The 25,256-nt window shown below is 36.9% G+C and overlaps 1 protein-coding gene across 5 annotated transcripts in view; it reads right to left on the reverse strand.

Annotated features, from left to right (window-relative positions):
- Positions 1 to 25,250, reverse strand: part of Spata1 (spermatogenesis associated 1) — a 36,811-nt gene extending 11,561 nt beyond the window's left edge. The window contains exons 1-10 of one of the 5 annotated variants that reach the window (XM_050160109.1): positions 21,721 to 25,242; positions 17,569 to 17,675; positions 16,214 to 16,331; positions 15,122 to 15,175; positions 14,811 to 15,033; positions 9,156 to 9,249; positions 8,521 to 8,581; positions 6,344 to 6,452; positions 5,586 to 5,711; positions 371 to 549 (exon numbers count right to left, since the gene is read on the reverse strand). In XM_050160109.1, the coding sequence (XP_050016066.1) occupies positions 371 to 549; positions 5,586 to 5,711; positions 6,344 to 6,452; positions 8,521 to 8,581; positions 9,156 to 9,249; positions 14,811 to 15,033; positions 15,122 to 15,175; positions 16,214 to 16,331; positions 17,569 to 17,675; positions 21,721 to 21,756 (1,107 nt within the window). In that variant the 5' untranslated portion in view covers positions 21,757 to 25,242. Of the gene's footprint in view, positions 1 to 370; positions 550 to 5,585; positions 5,712 to 6,343; positions 6,453 to 8,520; positions 8,582 to 9,155; positions 9,250 to 14,810; positions 15,034 to 15,121; positions 15,176 to 16,213; positions 16,332 to 17,568 lie in introns of all 5 variants that reach the window. The other 4 variants (XR_007595025.1, XM_050160111.1, XM_050160110.1 and 1 more) reach the window with 4 other exon arrangements.
- Positions 25,251 to 25,256: the final 6 nt, after the last annotated feature.

Below are 25,256 nucleotides of genomic sequence, written 5' to 3' on the forward strand. Positions count from 1 at the left end.
GAAGCTGTTCCTCCTTGCTATGACAGAGAGCTGAAATTACATCTTGGAATGACCCTTTTTCAGAACACCTAAGCACTCTGGGTCAGGTTTCTCTCCTGTTTTAAAAACTTATGATCTTATTAGTCACTTTCAACTCTACTGCTGGCGCTAGAAAAAAAAGCTGTCTTAGGAAGCCAACAATACCGACAGGGAGGAAATACCAGCATCAAGGCCCTAAGAAACATTATCTTCTGACTTGTGCCTCCTCAGCAGGCTAGGGACTTTGTTTTTTACTCTCCAAGTAACCTGGAGAATCCTAAACAAAAACACAAATTAAAGCATACTTCCTGCATAGGACTTTTCTAGAGGAAGGGAGAACAGTTAATAGTACCTTTGAATCTGAGATATTTGCCAGATTCCTTGGTCGCATCTTGATCTCCCTGGCTTCAAGCTGCATGAGGAGTTTTTTATAGTAAAGTTCCAAATCTTCTCGAAGTTTTGTTAAAACTTCCTCCAGTGATGCTGTGACTTTCTTGGTGTCCAAGTATTTTTTCTTCCAGCTGTCACAGACTACAAACAAAACACAAACCACAAGAGTTATAGGTGGATACTGTTAAAGCAGTGGTTCTCAACTTGTCGGCTGTGACCTGTTTGAGGATTAAATGATCCTTTCACACGGGCCACCTAAGATAATTGGAAAACGCAAGTATTTACATTACAGTTCATAATGGTAGCAAAATTACAGTTATGAAGTAGCAAAAAAAAATAATTTTATGGTCAGGGAAACCACAACATGAGGAACTATATGTTGAAGGGTCACAAACGAGGAAGGTTGAGAATCATTATGTTGAAGGACTAAAGTTTTAAGGTAGAAAGAATCCTAGAGTTTAAAAAAATATCAATTTAAAACATTTTTCTTCTTTCCTTGTTTTCAGTTCTTACACACCAAAAAAGAAAAAAAGTCTGCTAGATAGTAATATCCTTAGTGTACTGGTTTGAATGAGACAGGCTCATATACTTGAAGGTTTGGTGCGAAGTTAGTAAAACTCAGAAAGATTGGGAGGTGTGACCTTATCTGGAGATGTACCACTGGGGGTGAAGGAAAAGTCCACGCGAGGCTCAGTGTCCCTGTCTCTGTCTCTCCGTCCCTCCCTCCCGCTTGTATCAGATCTAAGTCCCCAGGTACTGCACCAGTGCTGTCTGTCCGCTTCCTGCCATGCTTTGTGTCATAATGCTCATAGTCATAATGCTCTGAAACTGTTAACAAAGTCACTAACTAAATGCTTTTTGTTATGTTTCCTTGGTCTTGGTGTCTCTTCACAGCAATATAAAGTAAGTAAGAGAGAAGTTGGTACTAGGGTTTAGGGTATTGCTATGGCTGGTTAGCATGTTGAATGTGGAATGTGACTTTGAAGAGTGTCTGGCTGCTGTAAACTAGGTTTAACAGGCCATCCTACTAAGAACTTGAAGGACAGTAGTGACGGGAGTGATGTGGACTATGAGGCCCAGCTCAAGAGGTTTCAGAGGCGAACACTATTAGCAACTGGGTAGAGACAACTATTGTAAAATTTTGGCAATGAAAGTGGCTGCTTTTTGTTTTTCTCCTAATAATTTCCCTGAAGTTAAATTGAAGAGTTTTGGACTAATATAATGGCAGCAGAAACTTCAAGCCAATATAGTACTGACTGTGTCACATTGTTATTAGTGACCACTCATTATAGATCTAGAATGAACAAGAACAAGTGGAGCAAAAATACTCCCATTTTTGAGGAGCACAGGGAATGAAATACTGGAGCCAACTCCTGACACAAGGAAATGAGAAGTTTATACAAAGGCCTGATGCTAAATGAAGAAAGGGAGGGAAAGCTCCAATGGGAGCAGAAGCCAGGAGCAAAGCCAGTTCCAGGAGCCAACACAGTCCTGGGACACTGGCGGATCAGGACTAGATCCGGAGTCAGTGATCTCCACTGGAACAGGTACAGGGGAGTAACGGCTGAGGGGAGTAACGGCTGAGCGAGTGAGCCAGAGCCAGAGCCCGCTGAGGGTCCAGATGTGAATCTGGGACCTTCAAGGGAGTAGACCTAAGCCAGGACCCCTGTGGGTCTGGGCGTGAGTCTTAGACCTACCAGGAACTAGGCCTGAGCCAGGACCTCTGTGAGTCCAGGCATTGGTCTGGGACATCAAAGGGAATAGACAGGAACCTGGAACCTCTGTGGGTCCGAGCATGAGTCTGGGACCTCTGAGGGAGTAAGCCTGAGCCAGGTCTTCTGAGGTTCTGGGTGCACCCAAGCCTGGGAACTCCAAGGCAGCAGACTAGAGCCAGAAACCTTTCCAGGTCCAACTCCAAGCCAGGGACTTCTGCAGGAGGGGATCCAGACCAGGATATACAGAAAGAGGGCAAAGCCAGCAACCTAGGCCAAAAAGGTCTGAGACAGCAAACTCCAAGGGAGCAGAGCAAAGCCCAGGAGTGCTGACCTATCTCCAGGAACATGGAGTAACCAACAGGGTAACTATAACTGTGACACTGACTGTACCATGAGGAACAACCATCTGAGCTTTGGACTCAGTGGTACCAGATTATGCAACAGAATCTCAGACAGCCCCAACCACACCTATTAGAGAAAAAGATGAGTAAAGATAAGAACACGTGCAACACCACAAAGAACAACACAACACCAGTAAAACCTAAAAGCCCTACAACAGTAAGACCTGAACAACCAAATATGGATGAAGCAGAAGAAAATGACCTAAAAAATAACTTCAAGAGAATGTTTGAAACTCTTAAAGAGGAAATGACAAATTCACTTAAGGAAATAGAGGAAAAGACAAACAAAAAATTGGAAGACAGGGCTGGAGAGATGGCTCAGTGGTTAAGAGCATTGCCTGCTCTTCCAAAGGTCCTGAGTTCAATTCCCAGCAACCACATGGTGGCTCACAACCATCTGTAAAGAGGTCTGGCGCCCTCTTCTGGCCTTCAGGCATACAGACAGAATATTGTATACATAATAAATAAATAAATATTAAAAAAAAAAATTGGAAGACATCAGTAAATCACTTAAAGAAAACCAAGAAAAAGAAATAAAATATATGAAAGAAACTATTCAGGTCTTGAAAACTGAAATAGAGACAATAAAGAAAACAAGCCGAGGGAATTATAGAAACAGAAATCATGAGAAAATGATCAGGAACCACAAACACAAGCATGAACAGCAGACTACAAGAGATGGAAGAGAGAATCTCAAGTGCTCAAGATACAACAGAGGAAACAGACTCATCAGTAAAAGAAAACATTAAATCTAACAAAAGCTTAACCCAAAATATCCAGGAAATATGGGACACCATGAAAAGGCCAAATCTAAGAATAATAGGTAGAAGAATTTCAAAAAAAGGAGATCAAGGGGATACAAAACAGAAAAGAAGTCAAACTCTCACTGTTTGCTGATGATATGATAGTTTACATAAGCGATCCCAAAAATTCTACCAAGGAACTTCTACAACTCTGTAAACCCTGTCTGTCCTGAAACTCACTGTATAGACCAGGCTGGGTTTGAACTTAGAGATCAGCCTGCCTCTGCTTACCAAGTGCTGGGATTAAAGGTGTGTCACAATACGTGGTCCCCAAATGTTTCTAAGATTGTGTAATCTAGTTTAAAATCCTCCAAGAGCTTCTAATCTTATTTAGAATAAAATCCAATCTTTTGACTTGGGTTTTCTGATTTTCTCACTTTTTTGCCTACATTTCACTTTATTTAACATGCTCTATCTACTCTGGGCATTTTTCAAGCCTGACTACCACCACAACAAGGCCATCCTTATCTCTTCACTTGGATATTTACTATTCCTCTTATGCAGACTGATATTTCTTTACAATGCCTGCCTCAATCTGATTTGGGTATCTCTATTCAGAAATGCCTTCCTGGGAACCCAAGTTAAAGTACCATGCTGCATTCCTCTCAACTGTATTTGTGTGTGTTTGCCTACATGCCCATCTGGGCACCATGTGTGTGCATTGCCCATAGGGGCCAGAAGGTAGCACTGGGTCCTCTGGAACTGGAATTACATATACTATTACATGGTTTTTCAGAACTGAACCTGGATCAACCTAAAAGAGCAGCTGGTTCTCTTACTGCCAAGCCACCTCTCCAGCCAACTGTGCTCTTTTACATTAGTTTTGAAATTCTGATCACTAGCTGATACTGTCTTATTGTCAGTCCCCTGCTGTTTAGAAGCACATTCCTCATAGCAGGGCCAAATTCAGGTCGATTCTGTTCATTGTTGCATCCTTAGTATTTAAATTAATACTTAGCACATAGCAGGATCACTAAATATCTGATATTTTGTGTGTGTAGGTGAGTATGTACATTTCTTCTGAAGTGACTCAATTTTCATTTTAGATATGAAAAGAGTAAGATGCACAAGAAAAAGGAAACTTGCCTAAGTAAAAGACTGACTTAGTATTAGAATCTAGGCCCCATGACTTCTAGTCCAGTGTTAATTTGACTCTTTCAGTATTACTCAGGGTTAAGTCACTACTTCAAGGCAACAATTCAGTATTCTTAAGCATCTTCTTCATAGCTTATGAAATGGTCCATGGCCTTCAGTCACTTTGAGGATTGAAACTTTTAGTATTTTGCTATAAATTAAGAATTCTAAAATAGATCAATTCCACATATGGCTTTTTCTTCATAATCCTCAAATGCAACCCAAATTGAAGGCTTCTCAAATCATTTACTATTTCTCAAACAACCATCTTATACTTTCCTTGCTCTGGCTCATATTTCCACTCATTCATACTAGCTTGAATCATATTGCTTCTGGTTTTATTGTAAGAAAATGACTTTCCCCCTTAAGTTCCCTCATTCATTCATATTAGCAAAGCAGCAAGGCACATATACCCCCAAATTAAGCAGCTATGGCAATTCAAAGATCTAAAGATGGCTTCTAGAGTTAGTGATACATGACCTGGAATGACCTGTTGGAAACAACCCAGTGAGCCGAGCAGAAGCAAGTGAGAGAAAGATCAGTTGATGACTAGAGAAGAACATGGTGGAAGGCATGAAGCCATGGGACACACTTGGACCCTAGTGCATCCAACTCCTTCTGGAAGGCTTTCTTTGTTTCTTCCATCCAGCTTATGTTCTCCTCCTTTAAATTTCTGTACATACAATTGTGAATTTCCTCTATAAAGCACTAAGCACGATGTATCATTTATTCTTAACTTGGTTATCATTTTCCTAACTGTATAGCTATTGTATCTTCTCAGCTCTTATGACAGTGTCTAAATATGCTAAACACTTTATATTTACTTAATAAATGAGGGGAAGAATTTGAGTTTTGATAGCAAAAATATTTGAGTTTTAATTTACAAAGCCTTATGCAAAGCATTTATTGCTTAAAATCAAATGATTATTTTCTATATTAATGTACTTCAATTACATATATTCTATATTAATGTACCTATTTCTGTATCAATGTACTTCAATTATGTACTGTAACAAGTGAGACAATTATTAATTATGAATGTATTAGTTATACTGAAACTATTAATTTTGTAGAATTTAGGGGTAGTTTTCTTTATAGTTATAAAATCTGTTTAATAAACTTACCATGATATCGTTTTGATTTATTTTGTTCAAATAGCTTTTCAACTTTTTTTAATAGTTCTTCTCTAATATTTTCCAGATATTTTCTTTCTTCCTTTACTTGTTTCATTTGTTCAATAATCTTCTCTCCTAGAGAGATTATAACCCATACTCATCAATTCTGAAAAGCTAAAAGATGGTTCATATCCCAAAAGACAGAGTTAAAAACCTGAAAGTGTATAAAAAAGAACAAAATTTATTCAGAATGTATGTTTTTCTTTCTGCTCTTACCACTATGGAGAATATGGAGGAGACATTTTGATTTGCCTGGGTTTATAAAATAGTATATTTCTTCTGCATTTACAAAGATGTGTGAAACTAGAAAGTCAGATTAAGTTATCCTTTTATTTTTTTAGTTTCCTATTTTTGGTAAATTTATTTCGGGCCCAAAGTTACTGTGCTTATTTATATCTTATACAGAAAATGCATATTTGAGATTGAAATATTAGTGACTAAATATACAGTAGTCAACATAAAATTAATATGATTTATAATATGTAATATATAGTACAATATTTATAACAAAATTTGCCATTTAACTATTTTCAGTGTACAGTTAAGTGGCATTCTTACAATGTTTTATAACCATTCCCACAACCTATCTCCATAAATTTAAAAGATTCATAAATGCAAACTTTTTGGCCATTAAATTTAAGTCTTCATTAACACAATTAACTGTGCCTCACACAGATATTCATACTTATGGTGTTACAAATACTTACTCTCGATTTTTAACAAAGAGGGCTCTGTTAATCTTGAAGAAACTCGCTGAGGAGGAAATGAAGGGAAATCAATAAGATCTGGTAGGGTGACGTGCCCCTTGTCACGCACCTGAAAGCAAGCAGGAGAAGGAGCACAACCGACAATGTCTTGTTTATTACGCAGTGGTGAACCCCAACACTACATTTGCAGCTAGAGATTATTTCTCTGCATTTCACTATGGCTTGGACATTTTATGAAGACAGTATAAGCAAAGGCTTTAAAACTTCATTATCTTTCTAAGTGTGATTTCTGATCTTAGTCACTCAATATAATAGCTTCTTAAAGTTTTTAAGATGGTCATTGACTTTTTTCACCCTGTCAATTCTGATAATTTATACTTGCCAAAAAAATTGATGAGTCTACCACATTTTCAAAATGTTAGCATATTGTTCTGTATCTATCTTATTCTTACAAGCCCTATCTTCTCTGCTTATATTTAAAGTTCCTCATCTTTTCCTCCCTCCTCCTCCTCCTGCATGTATATACTTGTTTTGTATCGGGTGTATGCCTGGTGGGGTTAGAGGACAACTTGCAGGACTCCTCTCCTCCATCAAGTTGGTCCTGCTGTCATCAAGCTTTGTGTTAAATTCCTTAACCTGCCGAACCATCTTGCCAATCCTTGCCTTAATTTTCTTAATTTTCATATTTTTACCTGTTCTTGATAACTCAAGTCTTGCCATGCTATGATGACAGCATGAGGTCACAGAATCCTGCATTTTACATGCAAGTGTGGAAACAGGAACTCTACCCCAGAGTGTGGCCAGGAGCTCACAATTAAGCAAAGTTGGACGCACACTTTCTATTACAGAGCACTATATATAGACAGCACAGAAATGTCAACTCTGCTCCATTCTAGAGCGGAAGGACTCCACCAAGAGCGATATTTGGTAGATCATAGCACTTTGAATGAGTGGGTCCAAAAGCAAGAAACTGAAAACACAGACTGAAAACTGGAGATGGCTATCACGAGCAGACAGTTTCTGAAGGAGGAAGGGAAGTGCTTTGAAAGAAGAGCTGTTTCTTGGAGGCTAATGGCCAAGATGAGAGTTCCATTAAGTTAGTAGAAAACAGCTGCTCAGCTACTGAAAATGCCTGCATTTGGCAATGGCTGCAGGAAGGAAAGGTTTATTTCAGCTCTAGTTTCAGTGATCTCAGTCCACAGCTGGTTTTCTCTAGTATTGATGTGTCTGTGGTGAGGCAGACACATGGCCACATGACTGTGTGATCCAGAAAACTACCTCAGAGTAGCCAGGCACCAGAACAAGAATGTCTACCAATGGACTTCTTCCTTCCTCTCCTTGTATTCTGTACAGATCCCCAGCGTGCTGGAGGGTGGTGTCTCCATTTAGGACCTTCACCACTATCTCTCTGGAAACACCATCATAGACACAGTCAGAAATGAGCCTTACTAATTCCTAGCCATATTTCAATCCAATTAAGTCAACACTCAATATTTATAATCATATCTACCTCATAAGATCTGGTGTTGTTTGCAGGGGAAAGGGAATCAAACGAATTGATATTTGTAAAATCCTTAGAATAATCCCTGGTGATAAATCTAGTATTACTTGCATCTTAATAGCGTCCTAATTCATGCTGCAGATATTTACAAAATTCTCTCCATGTTTTCACTTCTTCAGAATAAACTGGCAATATAAATATTGTCCATTAGGCCTTTTAGACTGTTCCTAGACACATGAAACAGCAGATCCAAAGCCACACTGCTAGTTACTGAGAACTAATGATAACATCAACTACTACTATCTATTCTTTCAACACATGCAAGAAATCTGATCTAAAAGCTGCGTTAATGAAATACACCTATCAGTGTATTCAATTACAAATTATCTAATAAAACCACCAATTAAAGGTTAAAGTACCTTAAAAATAATGAAAGCATTTTTAAAAAATGATCTAAAAAGCTACTGTGGATAACATTTTCATCCCACTTACTTAGGCATATTATTTCTTCACCAAAGCAGAAATAATAATTGAACCACTAGAGATATTACTGATATTACAACATATCTATGGAATTATAAATAAAAGTGGGTATTTAAGATATAGTTAAAATTTTAATTTCTGTACTATTAGTATGTTGCAATGCTACATTTAGGTAAAAATTTTAATACCATACCGGTTTGGCCTGCCATCTATTGATAGCTGTATTATCATCACCATCTTTCCAAAGATATGGACTTAAAAGAGAATAAGATTTGAAAGTCATTAAAACTTTATTCCATGAGTACTAGAACCTACATGTTCATACATGAGTGATGCTATATAAATACAAACGTAACTTTGAAAATGTTTAAGGTTAACCTCAAAGCCAGATGGGTGGCTTATATCAGTTTTCCATGGATAAAGCAGAAGACTGCTTGAGCCTCGGAGCTTAGGACCAGCCTGGGCGTCAGAGTGCAACCCCACACCTCTTATTTAAAAAAAAAAAAAAAGACTCATACTGATGCTGGGCTATTTTATTTCAAACTCATTAATAATCAACATAAATTATATTTAAAATGAGTAGTAAAATGAGACATCGCTATGAATCCATTATGGTAGGGTTAAAAATAAGTTTCTCGAAAAATCAAAAAAAGATCCAAAAATAATTAAAAGTTTTAGAAACATAATTCTTTTGTAAATAAAATGATTTTGCTTATATAATTGTTGCTTAATTTGAAAAGACTGTAATCTAAATGTTGTATAAATAAATACATTCTTTTCCTTATACTCCAGATTAGGGTATGTGTAATTACCATTTATACCAATTACCTTTTTAGGTTCCCCAAACAATCATTTGACTCTTCCAATGATCCTGGCACCTCAGAACTTCCATGGGGGTTTTGTGTAGTCTGGCTTTCCTCAGCTGATGTTTATGGTCATGCATGGCAAATAAAGTACAATTATTAGTAAACATAAGTATAATAAGCATTATATAATAATAATATGGTAAAATAAGCATTGTTTTCATATGTGTATCTTATAATCTTATGTCACAAACTTTGCAAATACAAATGCATATTTTCCAGAATAAGTTTCACAAAATATTAGTTCATATGAATAAGATTCTCTAGTGAACTCAACTGATCCCCCACCCTCATCAACAAAAAACACCTACATGTGCACACTTGCTATTGCATGTTTCTTTATGTGCAACATAAATCTGAAAGAGGAAATAAATTCGGCTTTATCAGACTTAAGTCTTCATAAAACCTTTTGTCTAAAGATATTTTTTTAAATAATCTGAGAAACTCACTAAAGAAAATGCTGGTATGAAAACAGAAGGAAACTTTCACATACACTTTCACTTGTAAAATCTCCCTTTTAATTCTAGGGGATGGAGAGATGGTTCAGCAGCTAAAGAACATTGACTACTCTTCCAGAACACCCAGGTTCAATTCCCAGCACCCACACAGTAGCTAACAGCCTCCAACGGATCTGATATCCTCCTCTGGCCTGCGAGGCAGTGGCATATGCACGGTGCACAGACACTGATGCAGGCAATACATCCATACACAGAAAATAATTTTTAAGATGAATCTTTAAAAAATTTAAAGAACAATAATTTTTCAAATATACCTTTATTAGTGAAGACTATTTATAAATCTCTATTTGTAAAGATCCACGGGCCTAACTGATAATGTAGACCTTTGCAGATTATTTCCCCCTGAAATCAATATCTAAAAATTTATTTAAAAATAGTGAGCCAAATTAACATTTTAAAAGTAACTTTACAAAGCTTGTCAAATTATTTTGTGGGGGCTGGAGAGATGGTTCCTGGACTGCTCTTCCAGAGGATCTGGGTCTGACTCCCAGCATCCACATGGTGGCTGACAACTACCTGCAATTCTTATCCTAGGGGATCCAATGTCCTCTACTGTCCTCTTTGGACACTACATGAATGTAGTACACAGACAAAAACATGAAGGCAAAATCCAAAACACATAAAGAAAGCATTTTTTTTCAGCTTGAAGCTAAATCACTTTAAATTTAGCTACCACATTCCCAGTTGATATTGACAAAGTCAAGCAAATGGGAATTTTCAAAATGATCTAATTAATGTTAAATGAATAAAAACTGGATATAATAGCTGCTTAAAAGTAATAGTGAAACACCACCCTGCTACCCCCAGAAAAGAAATGACAATGCAAAACCTAGTAGATTTGTGGGTCCATTTTGGTAGGGATATAAGACACATATTTGTCATTTCTGCCATCAATAAAAAGTAGGGCAACATGTAAGATCTATGCAACTGTGCTTGTTTGTGACAAAGGTAAGAGAAATTTAAGCAAAGAAAAGGCATTTGACAGTACAGAGTACTAATACTTATCACATTTTAAATCAATAAAGAAAATTCAATATGCCTCTAGTCCAGTGTATAAACATGGGCTTTTAACAAAACCATGCTCAGGTCCTGGCATTAACATAGCAGGTAGGACATCATTCTTTCCTCCTCTTGAAAGTGGCTTAGTGCTGAAGCACGCTGTCTAAGCCTTAGAAGTCCCTGACTTCAAGATCTTATTTCAATCCCAACTGTCATTTTCCTAGATCAGGTCTTTAGTGCCCATGTCTTTTCTTATTGTTACTTAAATTGTGTTTCTAGAATGGAAATGCAACCCTGTCAAATATTCCAGGTGACTTCCACTGTTCACTGAATTCATTAGCTTGTACAAAGTTCTTCAATCCTTACCTATCTCTCTAGGAAATATAAATTCACAGTACATTTCTAACCTCTCTCCTCATACTACAATGGTATTAAATACTTGAACACATCACCATTAACTAAATCCTGAAAATTCTACCCACATCATGGTTATATGAAGGAAGCATTCTGAAGGTATTCATGTCAGCATTTAAAAAGTTTCAGAATTTGGGGTATTTTGATTTTGGAGCACTGGACGTCAAATTTCAGATTAGGGATGTCCACATCTCTGTTTCTCCCTTTTTAATAAACCTGTCGACCATACCCTTTGCATGTTCTTCACCAGGCATTTTCCAGTGAGGATGATTCACATTTGGGAGATTGAAAAGGGTGAATAATAAGGAAGGAAATGATCTCAGGTCGTCTCTTCTACACAAAATAGACTAAGAGAATATTTTCAAGAAACTTTTTTCTATATTAACCTAAACAATCAGTAAAAATGATAAATGATTCTTCTTGAAAATTTATTGCTATGCCAATAAACAGCTATATTACAAACCAAAATAGGATGGATTAATCAAAATATACAGCTTGAAAAGTCTCAAAAATATATCTGGGTAAGCATCAAACTGTGGATTGCTATTACTAACACCCATCCTATTGGCAAAAAATTCTAAATGAATAAACAGTAAGATACACAGTTCTTGGTTGGGAGGCATGGTGGTGTGCAAGGCTATAGAGGAGGCTTGTGGTTCTGGTGGCAGGACTACATGGCAGGTGCTTGTCACATGAAAGTGTCCAGGAAACCAAGAGCGTGTGGGAGCAGTGGAGCTGCCCTACAACCCTGCTGCATCAATGGTCTTATGTTTGTTCGCTAGGTCCTGTTGTGGAATAATCTTTTTTGTACACTGTGAAGATATGCTACTCTGATTAATTCAATAAAAAGCCGAATGGATGGCAAATAGCTAGGCAGGATTTCCGGGCAGAGAGGACACTGGGAAGAAGGCGACAGAGGCACCAGCCAGAGGCAGTATACCCAGGATGGGCATAATGGGGATGAGGCAACAAGCATGTATAGGAATGTAGATTTAAAAATATGAATTAATTTAAGTTATAAGAACTAGTTAGAAACAAGTCTAAGCTAAGGCCAAGTTGTCATAATAATAAGGCTTTGTGACAATTTTGTAAGCTGGTGGACCAAAGAGAAATCTGTTTACAAATGGCGTCCACTGTGGGGGCTTGCATATCCAAACATAGGGGCTGAGAAACCAAGAAAAGATCTACACAAGGATCCAGATGCAATTTCCTAGTCCTGAAGTACCTCAGGTAGACTGGTGCCTGAGAGCTGGAGCCAGCTGCCAGTGCAATGTGCAAAGCTGAGCCAGGCTGGAGGCTGACACAGCAGCTTAACATTTGTCTCACGATCAGAGAAAGCTGCAGATGCTCAGGAAAGACAGATCAGACAGGGAAAAAATCTCTAAACAGGTAACAATGTGTTTAAAAACTGAGCATAGGCTTACTAGAAAATGGGTATGGACATATAGATATATCTATATAGACAGAAAAAAATAAATGGTTTACAAAAAGATAAAGTCTTTAAAGGGGGAGTAAAATAATATAAATAGGATAAGCCATATAATGATGAAAAACATACAGAGATTTTATGTATGGTGTTAATTTTAAACTTTGAATCCTAATGAACAGAGAATGACAGCTGTCAGGAGACAAAGGATTGTGGAAGGGACTGCTGAATTAAACCAACCTAGATAATTTAGGAAAGCCTTAATTTTAGATGGAACTCAGAAAGGCTACAGATTTACTCAAGGTTGATTGAGATGAGATTTGATTGGGAGAGACTCCCTGAAAATCCTGGCTATAGCAGCATTTGGGGACAAAATCTTCAAATACATGGTCTTACAAAAACATTTTATATTCAAACTATAATATCAACAATATTTGGAACACATATATCAAAATTGTGACAAATTACTTCTGAGTAGTAGAATCATTATTAACCTTTATTATTGATACACACTGCAATTTATGGAACTTTTAAGAACAAGCATGCATTACAGCATCTCATCTGAATTCTAGGGGCTTTGTTTTGCTTTGCACCAAAAATTAACCCCATTTAAGAACCACATCTGTAGGCTGGAAGACGGGCTAGCTGGTAGAGGCACTCATCAAGTCTTACGACTAAATCCTGGGACCCAGATCGGTGGAAGGAGAGATCCCATTCCCACAAGTTGTTCTCTGACCCCCACACACAGAGACACGTAAATAAATGTAAAATACAAAATAACCATATTTTGATGAATTTGTGTAATTTAATGTTCCCAACAAGTTTACAAAGTTGTATGCAGTTATCATAATTCATGTAGTGTGAAATATGACACAGTCAAAATTTGATACAGTAATCACATCTTCATTAGCCACTCTACCTTATATCACTCAAAAACTCTGGATTTTATTGTGAATGCTTTCAAATTTTCTCCTTAGTGCTTAGGTGATTATCATGAATGAAAAGCAGAGCTATGCCAATATGAAGATTCTCACTCAGTATCCTATTGGCATCAACTAACACTAAATATTAACACAGGAAATATTAAAGAAAGTGATGTTTGGAATATCTGATGTAGAATAAACTGAGATGGCAGTATACTTAGGAAACAAAATCCTGCAGTTGCAATGGATGCTTTCATTAGTTTGGGGGAGATGTACCTCACATTTGGTACACCCATTTTTCCTTGCACATCTTTTTAGCCCATGAAATACGATGAATATGATCAACTGACATTTTTCTAAAAAATTTGTTTATGTAAGCTTATCTGTCCCTTTGTATGTGTATGACTGTGTGTGTAGGTGTGTAATGTGTATGGGTGTGTGTAGACATGAACACATAGAAACAAGAAGTCAATCTTAGGTGTCCTTCAGGTGTCATCTACTTTTGTGTGTGAATTTAAAAATTTATTTTTTAATTTTTTAATTAGTATTTTATTATTATTATTATTATTTTTGTTTTGTTTTTCGAGACAGGGTTTCTCTGTGGCTTTGGAGCCTGTCCTGGAACTAGCTCTGTAGACCAGGCTGGTCTCGAACTCACAGAGATCCGCCTGCCTCTGCCTCCCGAGTGCTGGGATTAAAGGCGCGCGCCACCACCGCCCGGCTAGTATTTTTTTAATTATGTGTGTTTGTGAGGATATACACATGAGCCCAGGTGTCAGAAGAGGGTATCAGATCTCCTGGGATGTAGTTAAAAACATTTGTGATCAGCCTGATGTGGATGCTAGGAACCAAACTCGGGTCCGCGGCAAGACACTAAATGATTTAACCTCTGAGTCACCTCTCCAGGTTCCACCATTGTGTTTTAAAGACAGGGTCTCTCCCTGGCTTAGAGCTCACCAAGTAGGCCAGTCTAGGTAGGCTAATAAATCCCAAGGCTCTACCTGTCTCTGCCTCCTCAATGCTGGGGTCCAGGTGCACACCATCATGCCCAGCTTTTGTTTGTCTTAATGAGTGCTCTGTGTGCTGAATCCCAGCCCTCATGTTTGCAAGTCTAGCACATTACACTCTGGGCTTCCTCCCTAGCCCATATTTCATCTTTAACAGAGTATTTCAATTGTTTTCCTTTCCCATCTGTACATTTTTAAGTTCCAATTGAACTACAGCTTCCCTTGTTTTCCTTCTATTTGTAAGGTTAGATTTGCTCAAAATTTGCATATAGGCTTGACTGCTCAATTTCTATATATAAGAAACTCTGCTTTCCCCATTTTAGTTGAAATCACCTTCTTCTTGATTTGTAAAGTCTTTCCAAATATTTTCCAACAAAGTTGGATCTCCAGGTTCATCCTTTGATAAAGTTATACTATCTGGTCTGTGAATTATTCCATTAATCTCTGTGGTATCATTATTACTCTGACGTTCATCTAAAGTAACTGGTGAAGATGCTGAATAAACATTTCCTAAGTGGTCTATTACAGGAAGCAAATATAATTCTGGCTGAAGAGCCTAAAACACAGGAAATTTTTTAAAGTCAAAAACAACCAAATCCACTTTCAGTTTTAAAATTAGTTAAGTTTCAGATCATAGTACATACATATGGAGGAGCAAATGCTTTGAGTTTCAGTTCTGATTCTTGCCTTTCCTTCACCTATTTAAATACATAAGAAAAGGTTACATCTTTGATAATAATTTTCAATTAGTTTTCTGTGCTTTTCTATGGAAGACATACAACCACATATCAATATTAAAGTAACTATGGTGAGATTACATAGAACATAGAATCCTGAACGAAACATAACCGAAATTCTATGACCTTTAATATTTAATAATAAGTATGGTAATCAGTTCAATGGGAGTCAGTGTGTTTGTGGCACTATTCTGTGTGGAGTACATAAATTAGCACAGTTAAACTTTGCAATTTCATGAGACAGATATGAGCAGCATCTCTAATTTACAGACAGGGATACAAAGGCATAAAGATTAAATAACTTGCTCAGATCATATAGCTGGTTATAATTTGTGCCCACAATGTCTTTCTACTTCTCAATGAAGGTAAAATAATTTTAATTAAAGTATTTAATCATGCTACTCATTTGCTCAAAAACTCCAGGATTCAGAAAAAAAATCATGAAATAGTCATGTGGCATTCAAGACCTTTAGAAGTGCACTTTATAGCTGGCCCTCCGCTCTCCCAACCCCACTTTCTGACACGGTTAATACAACAGAAGACAACTATCACCTTCTCGATTGTTGATTTTCCACTCCTCTGATCGTTCTCCTTTCTCTGCTCAGAAATCCTTTCTCACCCTTCATTCTTTTCAAGATCAGATATTACCTTTCAAGATCCAAGCCCGAGTATCATTTCTTCCTCCATGTCCCTTACCTACCCACTTCTTCTGCTGGGGAATCTCTTTTTCTTCACACACAAAATACGACACTTGATTTATTCAAATTACATCATTTACTTTGACCACTACACCGAGTGCACTGTAAGGACAGGCTCCATATTTATCTTATATGCAGGAAAATGTTAATAAATAACTGTTTAAAATAAAATATTATAAACATTTTAGAATCTGAGCCAAATTATCTCACAGGTGAAGGAACTTACTTTATGAACATTTTTAAAAAATGTAATTTCATAATATAGACTTTACTTGGAAGGAAAAAAGGCAAGAAAACTTACCACAGCTAAATTATTTCCAATGCATTTCAGAAATAAAAATTTTTCTGCAACAGCATCTACACCGAGAAACTCACCAAGGCGCTCCCTCAGAGCTTGTAAAGTAAGTTCAGGAGATACTCTGAAATATGACATTGTTTTAAATAGATTTTGAATGTATTAATTAATCAACAGGTTTAGTTAACTTAAATGAAAATACTAATTTAATGCATTAAACATAATTTTATGTCTTATGTTTCAACACTGCCTCGAATGTTAGGTTTCCCGTAAGTATTTTTCAAAACAAATGATTAAAAACCTGTCTTTTAAATTTGTACAAATGGACAGGCAGTGGTGATGCACACCTTAAATCCCAGGACTTGGGAGGCAGAGGCAGGAGGGATCTCTGTGAGTTCAAGACCAGTTTGGTCTACAGTGAGAGTTCCAGGAATGTCAGGGCTACACGGAGAAACACTGTCTCGAAAAACAAAACAAAATGGTACAAATGAAGAATATGGATTACAAAAACACTTTTTGTATTGAAAGAAAATGTTTCTTTTTCTAATCTACATCCACATTTTATGATTAAAACACAATTTTGTTATGAAATTTATATGCTTTTTTCCAAAAGTATTATTATGGTGTATGGATGTACACCGTGTGTCGACATCTGAGGACAACTTTGTGGTATTGGTTTTCTCCTTTCCCCTTTATGTGAATTGAACTTAGTCGTGTGTTAAGTATTTTTAGTTGTTGAGCAATCTCAGCAGCTCAGGACTGTATATAATGACTATATGCAATGTGTTTTAGAAAAGAAAGGAAATCATCGTGATTGGGAAAAGTGATGGGAAATTTTAGGAGGTGAGATACCCTCAAGGGGAAAACAAAGAGCCAGATCACATAGTGTCATGTCTGTCTGAATGTAAAAATACACATATACACATACATACCTGCAGTTTTATTGCTTTAAGCAATTATAAAGACCTTGGCAATACATTGCTTTAAGTACTGTTCACAGTTCAACTGGTTTTGAATTTTAGATCATTTCTGTTCATTATTTTTGTGTATAATCTTAGTAATAAAGAGGTTATACATTGTTTTTCTGGGTAGTAGCAGTAATATGCCCAGGTGATGTCTGTTGCTATAGCAATGATTGATGCAAAGCTTATGTATTTACTGCACTACTAGTGACTATACTTGGTATACCTCATTCATTACTCTACTCTACCCGATCCTATCACTAGCATTACACAGTACTATTTATTGAACTAGAGATGGATCCATTATTAAATCAGCAAGATATTTTTCACTTAGAAGATTTTCAATTTTCAGAAATTCTCTTTTCCTGATAATTTGTTTCATGGCCTCAAAATACTTGCCTTATAAATCCAGCAGAAATAAAGTTGTTAATAACTTCTATTGAAATAGTATTTAATTTATAGTTCCACGATCCTTCAGGGACATAAAAAACATGAAGTTCCACCAGCTGAAGAAGAAAGATATCAGTTAAAAATTTTCTGAAATAGAGAAACAACCAACTTATTAACATAAATTTTTAAATTAGATAAACACAATTGAAATATAGAATGTATTTACTCATCTGAACAAGTGACAAAACAAAAATTTGTTAAGTTGACCATTTGACACTTGGTGTACATTTTCCTTTGAAATGATGATACCTGTTGGTTCACACCTTACTCAACACTTTGATAAATGACATTCTTCTTGTGGCATTCAGTAACAATATTGGATAGTATGTTTTCCTTTCTTTCGTCCTTCCTTCCTCCTTCCCTTCCTTCCTTTTCACAAGTTTATTACAATGTACAACAGGCTCCAGGATAACACTTCATTCTTTAAGTGGCTTTAAGTGGCAAAGGATGTTATGGCAAGGAATCTAGATGTTTGGTACACGGATAGCTTACTTTTGCCAGACTTCTTAATTTCATCTCTAGTCAAGAGCCCTTCCCAGGAGCCTTGACTTTTAGCTCCTCAAGTTTCTTCCTCTTTGACTCTGCTTCAGAGCCTGGTCTTCCTCATCCATCTCTTGGCCGACATCTTCAGAGGTTTCTTTTTTCCCACTTCATGGCCTTTTCCCCAAACCCCGATCATAAACCAGAAATGGAGATGGTGTTTTCTTATTGCAAACTTTTACCCCTCACCTCCACCCTACATTCTCAACTCCTTTAACGTGACTTCGTGGAATCCTTATCCTTTGTATGTTGTCTGCCTTTATACAGTTTTGGGGAGTGTAGCTTCCCAGTGGCAGCCTAAAAGCTAATACTGTGGTTTGGGAAGTTTATTTGCTCCCTACAGTTCTAGGAAGAATCTATTCTTGATATGGGGCTTAACTGTTAGCTTAGCCTGTTTATGCTTGTACCAAACTATTAAAGAAAGAAAAACTTAATGACATATTTTATGTCTCAAATCAGTATCCCATTTAAAATATTTAGATTACTACAACAAAAACAATAATAATAGCAGGGTCTCTTTAGGAAAAGTTGATATTCACTGTACATTAAAATTCAAAGGACTTAACGAATTATACTCTTCACTGCAACAGTAAATAAATGGGAACTGTAAAAGTTTGAATAAGGAGCTAGAGAGACAGGACTGCAGTTAAGTGCACTTGCTCAAGGATCCAAGTTTGGTTCTCAGCATCCACACTGCCTGTAATTCCTGTTTTAAGTGGTCCAATTTTTACCCTCTTGGCTCTGAGAGCTCATGGTACATATGCACGCATGCATGTGCACACACGTGCGCGCGCACACACACACTTTGCTATTCCCTTAAATTCTGTACCCAGACAAGGTGCCTCATTTGCCGACTACTCTTGGGCCCATGTGATACTAGATACTCTTCGTTAAGAAGCATAAAACAGGTTACAGACTCTCTTAGATAGGATTATTTACTAGGAAATATAATGAGATCAGATTTAGGAAAATGGGAAGAGAAAGACATGGAGAAACTGAGTTTTAAATAGAACAGTTAGTGTTGCAGATGTGGAATGAAGTCTGAATAAAGACTTAAGGGAAAAACTGCAACAGTCAAGTGAACACCTAGAGACAGAGTTCTAGGAAGAGCTAAAACAAAGACCTCAAAGTGGAAACAAACTTGAAGAGGAATAAAGCAAACAGGTGATAAAAGGGTAGCAAAGTAGAGCCTTGAAGGAGGAAGGGAATGCAATTTTAATACAAGTTGAAGACGTGACACACTTCATTATTTTTCTTTTGTATGAAATATATATACAGCCAGGCGGTGGTGGCGCACGCCTTTAATCCCAGCACTTGGGAGGCAGAGGCAGGCGGATCTCTGTGGGTTCCAGACCAGCCTGGTCTACAAGAGCTAGTTCCAGGACAGGCTCCAAAACCACAGAGAAACCCTGTCTCGAAAAAAAATATATATATATACAAAATTATGAATGTTTAAATATCTACAATTTTCACAAAAGTTTTAACATTCTGCTATGTCTCTTTCCATTTTTAAGAAAGGATCTTTTATAGCCTATGCTATCCATGAATTCTCTGTATAGGTCAAGAGAGAATTTAACTCTTGGTCCTCCTGCCTCTGTCTCCCAAGTGTTGGGATTACCAGCATTCACCACCATGTCTGGCACTCTCTTGTCTTTCTTGACAGAATAAAGTAAAATTGATGCCATGATTTTATATCAAAATATCCCTAAATATTTTGGGATACATTATCTGTCAAAAAGGCCTTCTCTAATATTTCTATTTTCACATTAAACATTTAGTCATTAATATCAACTAGCATGTGATCTATATTCAGTGTATAAATTGTGAAATTTTCCTCAATGATTTTTAGTCAAGAATGCAATCAAGATTCACATATTAGAAGCTAGGTACGGTAGGGCACACCTATGATCCCAGCATTAGAAGTCAAGAAAAGTCAAGTGTGCAAGAATAATCAAGTATGAGCTAAAAACATTTGCATCAGTGAGAAAATAAACAGATTTGCCATCATCGGAGAAAAGGGGCAAGCAGCAGAAGTTTCTGGGACAGGGTTAAGAATCAGCTTCAGATATGCTGTTAGATGCTTATTGATCATCCAAACATCAATGTCAAATAGCTGAATATATNTATATGATCTGGAGTTTGTACAGGAGGACAAAGATGGAGATACACATGAAACCTGTATAAAGTTGGCATGAAGATTTATTAGGCTAAATGAGACTATCACCCATCAAGAGCAGAGAGAATAATACACTACTGAGATATTGGAAGAGGAAGATCCAACAAAGAAGATAGAATGCACAACCATGGACAGGAAAAATAAATCCAAGATAATATTTATTCAAGAAGCAATGGGAGCTGGATGGTGGCGGTGCACACCTTTAATCCCAGCACTTAGATGGCAGATTCAGGCAGATCTTTGTGAGTTCGAGGTCACCCTGGTCTGCAGGGCTAGTTCCATGACAACCAAGGGTACACAAAGGAACCCTGTCTCTAAAAACAAAACAAAACAAAACGAAAGCAATGTGAAGGAATTCTATCAAGGAAGAGAAGCAATGGTGTCAGCTTTTGTACTCAATCAGATCAAGTATGTTTAGAAGAATTAGCTAATAAATTTCATGATGAAGAGGTAAATTTAATTCAAGAGCAGGTTTGTGAAAAGTGGAAATATGATTGGATTAGATCAAGAAAGATCAAGAAATTCTTAGCAGCTTAAGGAGGTTAAAAAAAAAACTTATACATTAAGTCAATGAGTGACACACAGCATGAATGCCTTCCAGTGAAAGATTCCACTTCAGACTCATGGTCAGGGATTTAAAGTGAAATGGTCTTACATATTCTTCCTCAAGTCTTCAGGGAAGAATGGGGAGGAAATGTATTCATTAGTGCTGTGGGACAATGGTCCTATACTCTGTAAAGATTTGTCAGTTGTATTGGTTTAATAAACTGCTGATTGGCCAGTAGCCAGGCAGGAAGAATAGGCAGAGTGATCAGAACAGGAGAATTCTGGGAAGAGGAAAGGTTCAGTCTGCAATAGTAACCCAGACGCAGAGGAAGCAAGATGAGAATGCCTCACTGATAAAAGGTACCAAGACATGTGGCTGACACAGACAAGAATTATGGGTTAATGAAAGAAGAAGCCTGAGCTAACAGGCCAACCAGTTTATGATTTATGTAGACCTCTGTGTGTTTCTTTGGAATTGAATGGCTACGGGACTGGGCAAGACAGAAATCTCATTCAACACATTAGGGTTTTGTTTATCAAAGAAGTACAACAAAGCAAGAGATGACAAGTGGTCAGAAGCATGAGCCAGAGTGATCCTATGCCCTATAAAGTTAAGCTGAGTCTGGGCATCATCAGTTTAAAAACAGTAAAAAGGGTGGTAAGATCAATTCATTGCACGTCATAACAGAGGAGTGAGTTACAGATGTAAGTAGCATAATCATATAATTTGATAATGTGATATGGGAAGTTGGGGTCCTAGTAGAATCAGCATTTAATATTTTATGTCATTCACAGCTTTTGTTTTTTTTCAAAACCAGTGATAGGTATGGTTTTCTTACCTCTGATGAAGAAGGTCGACTTGGATTGAGTGACATACTGACCAGTGTCTCAACAGGATAGTTACCAGGTGGAGTTTTGGATGTTTTATATATCTTTCTTCATTTAAGCAGCATTAAATAAGCATTTAAATAGATTTTTGGTTTAAGATAGCATTCCAGCTATTTCTGTTCTCTGATGTGTTCAAACAGTTAAAAAAAATAAAAAAGCTTTAATATAAACACAAAGTATAAGCTTAGAAATGTATACAATCTTATTATCATTTAAAAAGACATTATACACTAAGTAGGCTAGTTATTCTAAGAAAATTTAAGAAAATTTACACTCTGTACAGACAGCCTCCTCAACTTATAATGGTGTGGAAGTGATACTGTCCTTGAATGTTAGAATTGTTGTCTTTTCTTGAGCTAGCACTATGTGGTTTGATAGTTTCTTGGAATGCTGGGCATTAACAGTAAGCCACAGCTCTTCTGCCAGTTACAGTATCACAAAGGTGAATACTCTTGCTAAGCTACAAAATTCAGAAAATTAATTGTATTAAATGCATTTTATTTTCAAGTTACAGTGGAGCTTCATGCTCATCAGGATAATAAACTGGTAATTACATTAGGATGGATTTTTGACAAGAACATGTTTTACTATTTACTAAACAATTTATTTTTATGGGTCAAAATTTGGGTTAAATACATATATAATGTAGAAATACACTTTTACAAGGGGAAAGCCTGAATTTATAACAATGGTCATTGAATGATAAAAACTGTTTTCTCATATGCATTTCATTCAGGGCATAGATTAAATGTAAGCAATCATTCTAGTTAAAAATACTAGTCTTTAAATATATCAAGCATTATTTTGTATTATTTCCTGTGGTTTTCCTCATAGAATTTATGGTAATTTGTAACAATGCATGATAAATTAAATATATATCAAAAATATAATAAAACCTGAAAAAAGAGTAGTTGAAATATTATTCTAAAAAGAAATTTCCAAGGCTGGTAAATCCTAGATGATGCACACACCAACTTAACAACCCTTAGACTAACACAATGAAAGCGTTCTTGTATCGCAAAGCATTGCTTTACATTGACCTCCAAGTGGCAATTTAAGTCATAAAGTTCAAAACTTTTCTGACCTTGTACTTATCTCAGCTCTGAAATACCACTAATTGTTTTAACATTATCAAAATTAAAAAATGTATTTTGTGGGCTATACAATCTTTGGAATCAAATTGAATATAGAGAAAGACGCCATGAGGCAGTCAGTTATCACAGCCACAAGACAAACTCATCCTATGAGAAAGCTGTAGTTTCCTGAGGTTTACAAACAGATGGTAAAAACAGACTAAGCAAATTAACTGTAGCAGGCAAACAGAGGAGGAACACAGCCGAAACTACTTATCAGCAGTAAAGGCCAGAACTTTTGCTGCTGAGGTCATGAGCCTTGGATTTCCTTCCGGTTTGGCCTATGTGTGGGGTAGTTCTAGTTTTGGGGTTTTCACACAGAATCAATTTCCATGACTTGTCTATGTCATCTTTTCAATAATAACCCAATGCTTGATTAACTTGAATTTGTTAATAAACCAACTAATATTAAGTTTAAATTAAACTTAGGCATGCTTAGAATTTGGAGTTGATACTAACCAATCCTAACATAATACTTGGGATTCTCAAACTATTTATTCACAATAATTAGTTAATGGACAACATAATGCCAACATTTCAAGCAAAAGATGACTTGATGAGCAAAGATGACTACAGAGTTCTAATAGCTCTCATGTACTACAAAATTTTGCTTTACAACCTTTCTTCCAAGAATGAAGAAACAACCTCATCTTGGATACTAATTCCAATAAATGGTTACCAGTTTGTCTAAAGGTGAGTTGTTTAAGCTTGGGTGCAGTGCAGTGGAGGGTCACTTACATAGTATGTGTGCTGGCCCTTAGGTTTGAGTGCCCAGACCAACCTGCTAAAAATAGTTACTGAAAAGTATCCCAAGGCCACGTCTGGTCTTTGCAGAAAAAGACTACAAAGATCATTAAAAATAACTCTGAGATTCAGTTGCAGAGCTAAAATCAAATTTTAAGAACTTCTGGTATTCTTCAGAGAAAATAAGGATTTGAGTAATTTTTAGTAAATGATCGACTTGATGCTAGCATATATGAAGAGATACTCGGGGAACTGGAAATCTTAATTAACAACTAAAATTGGGAGTTTCACACAGCAGAACTCCACACAAAGCAATCAAATGGATTGGGCACCAGAAAAGCAGGTTTAGTCCTCGATAGTGTAAAAGGCCATTCATTACGGTCTATATCTTAGTGCCTTAAATCTGACAAGAATGTGACTTGGGCTCTTTCAGACCCATTCCAGTTCTTAAATTCACTCAAATGTGAGAATGCTTTATCCAGGAAGTAAGTCAGAGTATGGTCAACCTCATGCCACCTGATGGGCAGACTCCATGACACAGGCCTTTCTCATCAGGGTAAATTCAGGTTCCATTTCTGTTCTGACAGCTTTGTTCTGCCTTATCATGGGTAATCTAATAAAGTTCTAACCTTCCTAAAAAGATAATTTGTGTTAGCTAAATAAAGAAAGCACCCAAGGACACCCCAGAGCCTATACACCACTAGGCTGTTTAAGATTGTAATACTAATTAAAGAAGGAAACCTTGACCTGTTGGCCTCTGGCAGTACAATACATCATGGCAGGGACATAGACGGAGGGGCTGCTCACTTTGATATAAGATGAGGGAGGGAGGCATGCTTACCTCCCTTCCACTAGGCCTCACTTCCTAAGGGCCCCACCTTCCAATCAATTGATTCCAGGCAATCAAGCTTTAGCACTTAGGCCTTGGAGTATATTTAGGAGAGAACCCACAGTGCCAGGTGAACGTAATATGGTCAGAAGGAAGGTGGAGGGAAAAATGTAACATTTTAGAGCAAAAATGGGTGATAATATGCATAGACATTAATCTAAAAACACAAGTCTTATGACCCAACTTATTACTGGCTAAAATCTTTTTAACAAGATTTCCTTATAAATTCCATATCCAATTATAAAAACTATTATATCAACACATGAACAAAGCCATGGGAAGAAATGCATTACCTGTAACATAAGATAAAAACTAGGAAACCTGAGCTTTAATTTTTCTAGAAGCAAATCGCTCACTTTGTCCAAACTTCAATTTCTGAAACTACTATAAAGTACAGTATGTAAACTCAAACATCTACAGTGCTCACCACTGCATGGTGGAATCCCACAGCAACATAAACTCACTGGGAAACTCATTTTGAGATCTCCTGGTTTTTGGTTAAAATACAAAGGATCGTGAATCTTGGAAGTATTTTACTTATTCAATATTGAACTCAGACCCAACGAATGAAAGTTTAGTAAGGTGTGGAAGTTAGGTAAATTTAAATTGGCAGGGGGCTGAAGAGATGGCTCAGAGGTTAAGAGCATTGCCTGCTCTTCCAAAGGTCCTGAGTTCAATTCCCAGCAACCACATGGTGGCTCACAACCATCTGTAATGGGGT

This window comes from Alexandromys fortis, unplaced genomic scaffold (assembly GCF_014885135.2).
Source record: "Alexandromys fortis isolate MF-2015 unplaced genomic scaffold, M_Fortis_MF-2015_v1.1 scaffold_124, whole genome shotgun sequence".
Lineage (NCBI taxonomy): Eukaryota > Metazoa > Chordata > Mammalia > Rodentia > Cricetidae > Alexandromys > Alexandromys fortis.